The sequence below is a fragment of the Haplochromis burtoni genome, unplaced genomic scaffold (assembly GCF_018398535.1).
Source record: "Haplochromis burtoni strain Fernald_Lab_line unplaced genomic scaffold, NCSU_Asbu1 Contig_136, whole genome shotgun sequence".
Taxonomy (NCBI): Eukaryota; Metazoa; Chordata; class Actinopteri; order Cichliformes; family Cichlidae; genus Haplochromis; species Haplochromis burtoni.
Genome location: NW_024582497.1, coordinates 729,954 through 743,127, shown reverse-complemented (window position 1 = coordinate 743,127; position 13,174 = coordinate 729,954). Strand labels below are relative to the sequence as shown.

At 42.3% G+C, this 13,174-nt stretch overlaps 1 protein-coding gene across 2 annotated transcripts in view; it reads left to right on the top strand.

Moving 5' to 3' along the window:
* The window catches only part of LOC102294278 (phospholipid-transporting ATPase ABCA1), a 184,842-nt gene that overhangs the window by 121,774 nt on the left and 49,894 nt on the right, over nt 1-13,174 (top strand). For both annotated transcript variants that reach the window (XM_042224376.1, XM_042224377.1), the window contains exons 36-38: nt 2,117-2,286; nt 8,982-9,159; nt 10,303-10,418. In XM_042224376.1, coding sequence (XP_042080310.1) covers nt 2,117-2,286; nt 8,982-9,159; nt 10,303-10,418 — 464 coding nt within the window. The remainder of the gene's footprint in view (nt 1-2,116; nt 2,287-8,981; nt 9,160-10,302; nt 10,419-13,174) is intronic.

Below are 13,174 nucleotides of genomic sequence, written 5' to 3'. Positions count from 1 at the left end.
GTGTGTGTGTGTGTGTGTGTGTGTGTGTGTGTGTGTGTGTGTGTGTGCGCACTTTCAGATTTCTCCACGTCCTCCTCTGTGATGCGGTGCTATGTTGGGCTGACACTCAAACACCATCCACTCTTAATTAGCGCTGCACTATCAGCAGGGAGCTCTCCCTCTCACTCCAACTCTCTTTCATCCATTCTTTTTCTTCTACAAGCAGCCTCAAACTCAGGGAATCACTTACAGTAGAAACAGAAGGCACGCTCAGAAATACAGGACAGGAAATAGCGATGGGAATGTGCATCAGTAGCAATAATGTACCGTACATCTCACTGTGCACACGTGCTGCACAAAGATCTGAAGGACCAACACTGTCTCATCAATGTGCTTATTAGACTACTGAGTTCAGATGCCAGAGTCGTACACAAGGTGCCCTGTGATGCACTGACAGGCCGGTGAGAGGTAACCACTTTATTCTAGAGACTTACAGTACTGTGCAAAAGTCTTGAGCCGCCCCATAATTCTTTCTTATAGTTCTCTTAAAACAATAGTCCTCCCAACCTTTTGAAGGTTTTTTCTTTTTAGACATTGGCTGCTTTTTCACTCACTGTAAGTCCAGTCTTATCTGACCATTATTGGTTTAAGCCACTTAACACTGACCTATGAATCATTCAAGCATCAAAAATGCACCTAACTGAAGGAAGGAATCAGTGTTGTGACTTTATATACTCTTTTACTAGAAGCCTGTAAAACAAACAAACATATTCTTTCAATTTCTTTAGTCCAATATATGAAAGAAATTGCAAAAAAAACAAACAACTTTTACAAGATCTGCGCTGAAAGTCAGTGATACAGAGATAAAACAGTGAGTGTCTACAGCCATCTGTAAAACACGGTGGAGGCTCTGTCATGATTTGGGATCTATTTTAATCAGTGATGTTGGGGATCTAGTCAAAATCGATGGAAATATGAAAGTACCATCAGATTTGATCCGCAATGCAACACCATCTGGAAATGACCATCTGTCGTTGATTGGAAATGGCTTGACTATAGCATGATCCCACACACACACACACACACACACAGTGCTAATGCCTTAAAAGCAGACCTGCCAACATCCAAAGAAGAGCTTTGGATGTGCTTCAAGAAGCCCGGAGATCTATTCCTGAAGATTACTTCAAGAAATGACAAGAAAGCTGCCTCAGAGAGTTCAGACTGTGTCAAAGAATAAAGGCAGTCATGCCAGATATTGACTTTCAATGTGTGTTTTCACATTTCAATAAATTTCCTGCTAAATGTTCCAATTTTCTATGAAAATATAAAGAAATGATGGGTGGCTAAAAACATTTGCACAGCACTATACTCGCTGCATTAGGAGGCTGTAGCTGAGCTCATGATAGTCAGCCCAGAGATTATGACTCACATCCCTTTGGGACCTTTTTGTTTTGCTCTTTTTATTGACTGAAAGAATAAAAAGCCGTTTTTTGTCTTTTTACTCACGCTTCTAGAGTTTCACACAAGCAACTCTGCACGTTACCGTGCACTAATGCCACAACCTGCTGCGCCAGGCTCCACATCTGAAGTGCACCTCGTGCATAAAGCGAGCCACATCAGCAGCTTGGATAAGCAGCATTAATTGACGCCCCGCTAATGAGATCCGGATAGTAGTAAATCCGTAAATGACACAGACAACTCTTTACAGTGGTGATATTTGCCCTTTCTTCTGTTACGCTAAAGTGTTCACACTGTGTTTGCTTTCTGGTACTTTTGTTGGTGTCACGTTGATGCTAAAACACACCCAGCAGACAGATTCTGCCCTGATCTTTTATTCACTACCTCACTGGGTAGTTAATTTCTCCCTTTTCCAAAGAAAGCCACCTCAGAATTAAGAGGGCACATCCTTCATCACTGACCTGTTCCACAGTTTTAAAAAAAGTAAAGATTAGAATTGAATCTTCACTTCTCCACGTCATCTCTCGGTTATCTCTCCCTTCATAACCTGCCTGTTTTATTTTATTTTTCCTATTATTTGTCCACGAGTCTTACCTGATGTAGTTGCTAGGAGACATGGGAAGCAAATGCAAACCCCTCTACATGCTGTTCTCTGTACCAATTGTCTGTTCTACTGCAGGTGTGGTTCTACAACCAGCTGCGGCACGCCGTGGCGTCCTTCTTTAGCGTGGCCAACAACGGCATCCTGAGAGGAAATCTGCCAGCGGGACAGGACCCGCGCCAGTACGGCATCTCCGTCACCAATCACCCCCTCAACCTCAGCAAAGAGCAGCTCGCCAGTGCGGCCATGTGAGTCATCGGGCAAAAAAACAGGGGTTAAAGCTTTCTTCTTAACCTCTATTAAGTTTTTGTTTGGGTCCATATTAGGAACAGGGCTTCTCAAATACTGAATAGTACATCATTTGGTTAGTATAACTGTCCAGAAAGGTAGTGTAGTGTTAGTACCTCACAAGAAGAGTAAAAATGTTCTGCATTTGAACTTGCTGAACTTTGTAGAGTTTGCATGTTCAAGTCCAAAAAAATAAAATCAACAACTCACGCACATGGAGTAAAACTGTGACTCCACATTACCTTTAGATGTGGATGTGAGCCTGAGCCTTGGTTTGACTTCAAGCACAAGCTACTAACAGTATATAAAAGCCCCTAGCCTGCAGTTTTCTCCCAGCCTTTTGACGCGCGCGGCTACGACGATGCATTTTCTCGTGTTTGAAAGAGCCGCTTTTTAATTTTCTGACACTGCATTATGAGATGCAGAAGAAAGAGACTGATGGTGACCGGGGAACCGCGACAGATAAGGCAAAGAGAGAGAGGGAGAGAGGAATGAAGTGAGGGGGAAGAAAAACAGCATAGACTGAGGGAAAGCAGATGAGTGGGAGACAATAAAGTAGACAGCAGAGAACAGACAGACAGATAAATGAGGGATCGCTTCGAGTGTGCGTAGATTTGGAGGCCCATGGGAGTTCCTCACGAGGGTGTACCATTCCCTCCCTGCATGCTTTATCTTAGGGCGGATTTCTATGAGAGCTGGAGATTAATGACGTGCTAAATCATAATATATTGGCTCATACCATTCGGATATAATTGCTTTCTGTGTACGGCTCTGTGTTGTGTTCACAGCTAGTGTCTTTGAGCTGGATTGTATCCCGTAACGTCATCAATTTCCCGTTTGCGGTCCTCAGTGTGATCTACTGTGATCTCAGTGTCATCTACTGTAAAGTAGTTAGATTACGTCCCTCTGCAGCACATCATCATACAGTGCCACGACCACAGCTCAGTAACTGCATTTCCATTCCACTTTCCCCCCGCTGCTCCAGCTCTCTCCCTCGGTCAGGTGTTTATGTGGTGATCAGGTGCTGACGACAGGCCTGAGTTAGAGAGGGGAAGACAGCGCCGGGGTTAGGGATAATTACGATATCCTGTAGGTTCAGGATGAGCCTCTTCTGCTCTCTCTAGCAGCCCGTGCAGAGCGTGAAGACTGCAATTTATGAACTGAGATTTTCAGATTGCCTCGGACACTCCTTCACCGCTGAATAAGAGCGGACATTGTAGGAGGGGAAAGGGCCATGGCTTCTAGAGCACCTGACTCAGCACAATTTGAAGCTCCACTTATCGAAATGTATATTTTATGACTATGGATCAGATGGCAGCGTACGATACGAAAGTTTTTTTTATATTTACAAACTGTAAACAGATCTTATAAAGTGGCAGCATGTAGCATCGGTAAGCTAGCAGACAGAGAGTTGTGCACATTAAAATCGAGTAAATATTGTACTTATGTTCATTTGGTAGCCAAAAGCACACCTCTTTTTTAACTCAGAGTGGTTTTAAAGGGGGGTTTAGACTTTACAGTTACAGTACTGTGCAAAACTCTTGAGCCACCCCTCTTACACATGCAATACAGCACATTTCTCCCTGTTTCCCTTCCTTACGCACAACTTCTTCACAGCTTTCCTTCCAATAAGCCCATTTCTGTTGAACAGTAGATGAATCAGCTGATGTCTCTTAGGTCCTGTGTCTGGTCTTTGCTGTATATTTTTTTCACTGTTTCTTAAGGACATTGCTTTTAGATACTGCACATCTGCTGTAAGTAGTTTTTAGATTTTCCACTTCCTCTTTATGTCCTCCACTTGTCCTATTTCCACACTTTTTAGGAATAGCCTAGTTGGTGCAAAAATACAATTTTGGGCCTGTCAAGTGTGTTATCTTTGTAATTTTTCATAATCTCAGCTACAGAAATGTGAACAAATGTTGAACAACAAATGTTTTCTGCCCTGAAAATGGTCAAGTACAAGGACTGAATATGAGTGAAAAAGAAGCCAATGGCAATGTCCAAAGAAAAACACGGAGAAAGACCAGTTAATTGCAGCGAGCCAAAAAAGCCACAGTCACCAAAGGCCAAATAAAAGTATCCCGCCCATCCTGTCAAAATATTCTGAAATGCACCAACCTCGGCCTTAAATGAATCCCTGTCACTGACACTTCCACAATGTTATGGTGAGACCGCAGCTAAACCTGCAATTTCGATAATAATTCATCCCCATTGACTTGCTCCCTTGCTAGCTTTTGGACACCAGTATTTCACTGCACCGTCTAATTTGAAGTGACACTCCCCTCTAGTGTACTTCACAGCCTATTTCAATGCAAGCGATGTCATGAGCCACAAAATTGTGAAGGGCTGCGCAGGTGGAAAGAAAGTCGACGCTTACACCCACAGAAATTACCACTTCATTCCCACAAGGTCTCCGTGCTTTATCTCGCATCGGCACAGAAATGGAGCCTCCCGAAATGTCAGCGTTGGCACCGTTTCATTATTGAGAGATATGCATTGCTTCTTAATTGCTGGGGAACATCAATTTGGCAACTGACAAAAATGTCTCATCTTGCCGCGCTTTTGAATTTGATGTGTAATTTATTTGCAATCAACGAATTATGACACTTTCTGTTCTTGCTGCTGTGCAAAAGTATACTATTGATAACGTGCACATCACACAGCTTACCCTATGATTGTCTCTGGAGCTCTCTACCTGCATGTGGCTTTATAATAGAAATAATGACCGGAGTGTTGTACAGCCAATTTGTTATCTTGTGTTTTTAGCATCTTTTCAGCATAACAATCCCCTGCAGCCACCCTAAATAAAACAATAATAATAATGAAAACTTAAGGAAGGCAACACAAACTATAAAGCTTTACTCCCACTGCACATCTTCCCTGCACTTGCATTAGTAGTTAATTAGCAGATTGCTTGTCCTCTTTTCACAGCAATTAACCACCTTCAAGCATTCAGCCTGCGATCATTCACAGCTTTGTCCCCTACATTACCTCCCCACCCAAACAGAGCACGCAGCCCTTGAAAACTGCTAGAAATGTGGGCTGGCACGCACTGCTGTTAATGATTTCATATTTACGTGTTCTAATTGCGCCTGGTTGGCGATGATAAATATGGACATGTAGCCACCCAGGGTAACTTATTTCATATGCTAATTAAGCAGCGGGAAGACTCGTGAAAGATTATCAGGAGGCAAGGGGTGAGGATTTGGGAGGGTTGTGGGGGCAGTTGGGGTGGTCAGAGTCACAGATCGCAGTTTTATCCAATGCTAAATGAGCAGACACAGTAAAGGACACTTCCAAAGGTAGCGTGGCATAAATAAAGACGCACGGCAGGGGAAATTTGAGAGATTTGTGTGTGACACGGATATTGTTGCGGATGAAAAAGTCTTCTAAGATTTTAGGATGTGCTGTCGGACAAGCTGGAAAGAGACAAAAAGGAGCCCTAAACGTGTCGTAGTTTCAGAAGGTCGGTGACATTTAAAAGCTTCTTTCTTTAAAATTCTATCAGGTACAAACAGCAATCAGTCAGTGCTGTAAAAGCTAGGCTAATGTAGACATCAATACTAACAAGAACATTGAAACATTACTTATCTGACTTATTTTTGCAGGTGTGGCGGAATTAGTTTAAATGCATCGTTGCCTAGTGTTAAATTTGATTATGTCTTAATTACAGGAAATGAGCCAAAAGTTGTTTTGACATTGTTTCAAGTGTCATCGGGCTCATTTCCTGATAACAGACCTGCTGATTTTTAACAGAAACTCTTAAAACTGGTTTTCATACACACAAAAGACTGAATTTCGCCCACAAAACAGTCCGGACTCTTCCACGGCTGTTCTTTATTGTCACTGATGTCACAGCAGTGATGGCCTTGTGAATGATATTAGAGGTAGTAAATAGTGCGTTCTCATGAAAATAGAAAACCAAGTGCGCCCATATTCCCCAAGAAGTACATTAAAATACAGTGAATACCTCATAAGGATGGAAAACCGAAGGTTCATGGACTGCAGTTCTGTATTTCATAAAGTCTGTTGTTATATGTGTTATATCTCTCATACTGCAGTTCATGTGGATGATTTTATCCAAAGCACCTTACAGGCCCCGGGGACTTACTCCGTAGCTTTGAAAACCTAGTAGGTGCCACAGACTGATAAAAGATGGACGTAGCAAAAACGTGATGTGAATCAGAAACTACCCAACACCTCAGTTACACTGAAGTAAAAATAGGATGGGAACCTTCTTGTGATTAGGGAAAATTTGTGGTTGCCCAGTGAATGCACTGACTTTTGCTGCCATCGGAGGTAGATTGCAAGTAGTTGGGATGTCCAGAGGTTGTGCCAGCAACACTGATTACACAGGTCACCTGGTGGGAGGCAACTTGTCTCCAAACTGTCACAGTCTGTCTCAGTTTAGCAAATAAGTGGAAGTTGCTTTGAAGATGGCAACTGACTGCGAGTGGTCACAGACATTTCAAAAGCAGGGATCGTGACATTCTGCTGCACGGCAACATCTGTTTTTCCCCAGTGTGACTGCAGCATTACACCTACATTCTTTCTAATGGCCAGCAGGGGGCGATTTCTCTCAATGCAAAATCATTTTGGGTTCTATAGAAAACGACCCTTTGGACTGTGACCTCGGTATACAGGGAGTGCAGAATTATTAGGCAAATGAGTATTTTGTCCACATCATCCTCTTCATGCATGTTGTCTTACTCCAAGCTGTATAGGCTCGAAAGCCTACTACCAATTAAGCATATTAGGTGATGTGCATCTCTGTAATGAGAAGGGGTGTGGTCTAATGACATCAACACCCTATATCAGGTGTGCATAATTATTAGGCAACGTCCTTTCCTTTGGCAAAATGGGTCAAAAGAAGGACTTGACAGGCTCAGAAAAGTCAAAAATAGTGAGATATCTTGCAGAGGGATGCAGCAGTCTCAAAATTGCAAAGCTTCTGAAGCGTGATCATCGAACAATCAAGTGTTTCATTCAAAATAGTCAACAGGGTCGCAAGAAGCGTGTGGAAAAACCAAGGTGCAAAATAACTGCCCATGAACTGAGAAAAGTCAAGCGTGCAGCTGCCAAGATGCCACTTGCCACCAGTTTGGCCATATTTCAGAGCTGCAACATCACTGGAGTGCCCAAAAGCACAAGGTGTGCAATACTCAGAGACATGGCCAAGGTAAGAAAGGCTGAAAGACGACCACCACTGAACAAGACACACAAGCTGAAACGTCAAGACTGGGCCAAGAAATATCTCAAGACTGGTTTTTCTAAGGTTTTATGGACTGATGAAATGAGAGTGAGTCTTGATGGGCCAGATGGATGGGCCCGTGGCTGGATTGGTAAAGGGCAGAGAGCTCCAGACTCAGACGCCAGCAAGGTGGAGGTGGAGTACTGGTTTGGGCTGGTATCATCAAAGATGAGCTTGTGGGGCCTTTTCGGGTTGAGGATGGAGTCAAGCTCAACTCCCAGTCCTACTGCCAGTTTCTGGAAGACACCTTCTTCAAGCAGTGGTACAGGAAGAAGTCTGCATCCTTCAAGAAAAACATGATTTTCATGCAGGACAATGCTCCATCACACGCGTCCAAGTACTCCACAGCGTGGCTGGCAAGAAAGGGTATAAAAGAAGAAAAACTAATGACATGGCCTCCTTGTTCACCTGATCTGAACCCCATTGAGAACCTGTGGTCCATCATCAAATGTGAGATTTACAAGGAGGGAAAACAGTACACCTCTCTGAACAGTGTCTGGGAGGCTGTGGTTGCTGCTGCACGCAATGTTGATGGTGAACAGATCAAAACACTGACAGAATCCATGGATGGCAGGCTTTTGAGTGTCCTTGCAAAGAAAGGTGGCTATATTGGTCGCTGATTTGTTTTTGTTTTGTTTTTGAATGTCAGAAATGTATATTTGTGGATGTGGAGATGTTATATTGGTTTCACTGGTAAAAATAAATAATTGAAATGGGTATATATTTGTTTTTTGTTAAGTTGCCTAATAATTATGCACAGTAATAGTCACCTGCACACACAGATATCCCCCTAAAATAGCTAAAACTAAAAACAAACTAAAAACTACTTCCAAAAACATTCAGCTTTGATATTAATGAGTTTTTTGGGTTCATTGAGAACATGGTTGTTGTTCAATAATAACATTATTCCTCAAAAATACAACTTGCCTAATAATTCTGCACTCCCTGTATATGTTCCTGATAGGTTTATAGTCCCTTGCTTGTCTATAATCTCAGGAGGTCTGTCTGCGGACCTGTGCAGGCGGAGGCCGACACAGTCCTATTTTATGTCCCTCAGTTTCTCAGTCAGATCATCAAGTCTCTTTAAAAACACTAAGATGGTGACAGTCACAATCCTAAGCTCAAGGGTTTGAACATGAAACTAAAAGAGTTTAAAACTAAAGGGTCACGGTAGCTGTGTCCATCTTTTATATACAGCCTGTGACAGTAGACAGAATGTAAATTCTAATGATTTTCTTTGTGTGCTCCATATATTTTTAAAGCCAACGTAGTCTACATCACCTCAGAATCAAACTTTATATTTAGCCCCATGGACAAAGTTTAATATCCACTTTCTTTTGCCCTGGTAGACCCCTAATAGCTCGCCAGTCAACTTTTTCTATGCTGTGTCCTCTTCAATCACAGGGCCACAACCTCCACTGACGTCGTGGTGTCCATCTGCGTTATCTTTGCCATGTCCTTCATCCCTGCCAGCTTTGTCCTCTTCCTAATCCAAGAGAGGGTGAACAAAGCCAAGCATCTGCAATTTGTCAGTGGAGTAAACCCAGCTGTCTACTGGTTGGCCAATTTTGCCTGGGACATGGTAAGTACCAGCTTTATCTGACAGCTGTGTCTGCGCCTCAAATATTCTCTCTTTCTGAAGCTCCGGCTCTGTTACCTGACCCATTAAAGCCAGGTAAATACTGTGTAATATATGCTATAATGTGATTCACCCCAGCAGTTTTCGCCTGCTTTATTTTATACTACCCTTGTAATATACTACTTTGGGCCTTTTTTTGCCCACCTAAGGCTAAATGTAAAAATATCCATCCACTGTAATTGACAATGTAGCTTTGACACTGCTGGCTACTGGGAAAAGCTTCACCTGAGACAGTTATTGGCTGAGGCGTAATTATCGACAGCAGCTGCCCCTGCTGGTTATGCTCAACAGGCTTACCGGCAGTTTCCCCGAGGCATAATGGAAGTAAACATTTCATCAGGTACCTTTGGTAAAGAAATTGCATCAGGACACTCATCATTATGGTGGATAAATGCTGTCTGGGTGGAAGACAAATGCACCTAAGGAGCCTGTCTAATGATTCTTGCCCGAAGCTCCCCGCATTACCATGCACGCTCTATCAACAATAAGGATATTACAGTGAATCTAGTCTGAAAGCTCTTTAATATTTCAGTCTAAACTTTTTCTGTAATAAACATGTATCATTGTAACCTGATACATTGTATGTCTATTATCTGCAGTATTTCCATTTATTCGCCAGGGGGGATATTAATCCGAAGGGTGATTATATAATAATAGCATCATCAGTTATGTTTGTTTACTTCTGTAGGGGGGGAAAAAAGTCGGCTAGTAAAAAGCGTGCTGTCTGGTTTGATTTGAAGTTGAATGGATTTAAACAATCGTTGGATAAATATTAGTCTTAGATCAAAATTTTATAGAGCCATTGTACATGCATCCAATTCAGCGTGTCACTGAGCGACCGCTTGCTTCAAACACACGAGAATCAGATGGCTCTGTTATTCACTGGATTAATTAGAAGACTAAAGCCGGATACATTCGCTAATTAAAAAGTCATCTACACATTTTATAATTACACGGTCTTTCAGTTGGCGTAAAAAAAAAAAAAAAGTCATAACGCTTTAATGGAGTCGTAACCACCCTAAAGAGTGACTTTTTAAGCCTGCGCTGGCCTGTGCTTTATTTTGGCGTGTGTGTTTGTGTTTACAGTGTAACTACATCGTCCCCTGCTTCATCGTGATTGTGATCTTCCTCGCCTTCCAACAAAAAGCCTATGTTTCCCCTCCTAACCTGCCGGCTTTGATCCTCTTGCTTATTTTTTATGGGTGAGTAAATGACATATTTCAGAGTAGCTCAGAGAATTGTGGCGTGCCCAGATTTCTGGGACGGGCTGTCTTTTAATATTCATTGATTGAAAGCTGTCATAGTAGTGCAGGTATTGGCTGAAATGTAAGTTCTTGGTACGCACTGTAATATTTTGTTGCCCTACCTTTAGCTCCGATGACGGCACGTTAGAGGTTTGCCGTGACAAAGTAAAGGGATTAAGATCTCAGTGGGGTTAAGGTGAGGTCTCCGCTGTGGTGGTCGATCCATCTGTGAAAAGGACGTTTTACTTTCACTGAACCCATCTTTCACAATTTGAGCCCGATAAATCCTGGCATTATCATCTTGGAACATGTCCACGCCGTCGGAAAGAAGAAGAAATTCATTAATGGAGAAACTCTGGTCGATCAGTAAATGCAGGTAGTTAGCTGACTGCGATTTTGAGGAGATAATGTTGCTGAACCTTGACCAGTTGAAGCAACCTGAGATCAGGCTTTTACTGTAAGCACGAGGCGTGATGATGCATCACTTCACCCGCCTCTCTTCTTAACCTGATGTGCCAGCGCTCAGGAACAGGGTAAATCTGGACTCATCAGACCACATGACTGTTCTCCATCGCTCCACAGTCCAACCTTTAAACATCCCTGGTGAACTGAATTGTTTTTTTCCCCAAGTAGCCAAACTGATAAGTGGTTTTCTTAAGGCCAGACAACTGTTTAGTCCTGATCCCTGGAGTTCTCTTTACATTGTGTGTGTATAAATGCTTTTACTTAGCTGCGAGTTCAACTATTAATTTGACCTCTGATCATGATCAGTCATGATTTTCACAGTTCTTCTTTGAGTCCCTTCAGCCTTTTGTACTGTGTTGAATAGTTTAACCCAGTTTTGATAGTTTTAGTAAACTCCTGAATTGTTTGCTTGATACAGACCATTAAATCTGACCCTTCTGAAACAGAGAACATCTTTTCCACGACCACAGGATGTGTCTTTTTACGTGGTTGTTTAAGAAATGAGAAGCTACTCACTTCAGTCAGTCAGTCAAGGTTAAATAAGCTGTTTCCAGCTGAAACGTGTCATTATATTACATTTTAGAGATCAACCACAGAAATTAAAGCCATGTTCAGCTGCGGATGGAGTCATCAAAAATCCATTTAACTGCCTAAAAAAGGTGCATAATGTCCATTTAGACCGCTTACATTGTTTACCTGATGTCAACTTTCTGATGAGGAAGTGAAGCTGTTTCACTGCACCACACTCAATGAACGAAACCAGTAGTTTTCCAGTAGTTCAAAGTTTGTTTGTCCACTGCTGCTGCTTCGGTAAATTAGTTCGTTTGTGTTACCGTGTGACTTTTTTGTTAAAGGGATAAAAATCCATCACGCAAAAATTACTCAGTAAACCAGCAGCTCCTGCTTTCTATGAGGTAAAAAATACAGGGAGCAACAGACCTGTTCATCTCACACGTGCAACTTGATTAAAGTTTACCTTCAAAGTTTGTGTTATTATTCATTGTTGAACCAGCCTTTCCACGCTGTAGGAGAACTTTAAAAGTGATCTGGCACTACCTCAGAATCACCAGCTAAGAAGCATTAGCTCACTTACACGCTGCTTACACTTCCTTTGTTCATTTGAACTATTAAGACTTTCCCAGATGAAGATGACATTTGGCAACTTCCCCTCCCCCGTACACTTAATGAAGAGTTTTGACACCTCACGAAATGTCAGTAAATATGTGGTATGATGACCATTTGAACAGGTTCTAGCAGCTTACCTGCTAGAACCTGTTCAAATGGTCATCATCAAGGTAAGCTGTACAGGTAAAGACTACCCTTTTGTTGCATAACCAGTCATTTTGTCCTAAAAGCCGTTTGAAGTATGACAGAAACCATTCAGTTCAGAAAAAGGGGACAAGGGTTTCTCCTTTTAGGTGTCCGAGGGGTAAATAGTTATCTGCGACAGTGTCAAAAAGCCCCACAAAGCCAGAGTAATCGAAGAACTGACGTTTATGCCACTAATCTTTAATTCATATCTCCAATTCAATCCAGTGCGTTTATTACAACGTATTTTATACATTTTTCGCAATAGTTTGTACTTTGTGTAATACTTATACTACGTCCATTGAAAGATGCACCAGTGCACACAAATAAGTTAGTAATACTAGTCATTGGAAGTGACACACACCAAACCCTAAGCCTAACTATGATCACGTCCTAATCCCCAACCCTGACCCTAACCACATCGGTCGGCTTTTTCCACCCTGCAAACCTATGACATCATAACATTGATGATGATTGGTCACTTGCAATGTTGCAACTGGACCAACATTGGTTTTGATGATCCAGGAAGAACACCACCGCAGGGATATCAGATACAGCTATGGCACATAGTGAAGGAGACATGCTGTATCGCTTAGCTCGTACAAACAGGTCTGTGTGCTTCTCAGAGTGAGGCTGCAGTCTGTTTCCAAAGATTCCTAATCTAAAAAGAACTGAATCAGAAAGTTACACACACGCCTCTGAAGTAGGTCAAACTGAAACTCCAGCACTTGAGTAAATGTAATGAGATCAAAACGTGTTACTTTCAAATTACATTCAAAGGTCTGGTTATATGACAGGGGTTGGCACCGTGGCACCACAACACCAGTGCCTCACTTGATCTGCTTGTGATACCGAGCTTGAACCGCTGACTGCCGAGCGTGGGCAGCATTCAGTTGGCAGTGCTTTCATGGGTCACTTACTGAAAATGCAAATGATCAGAG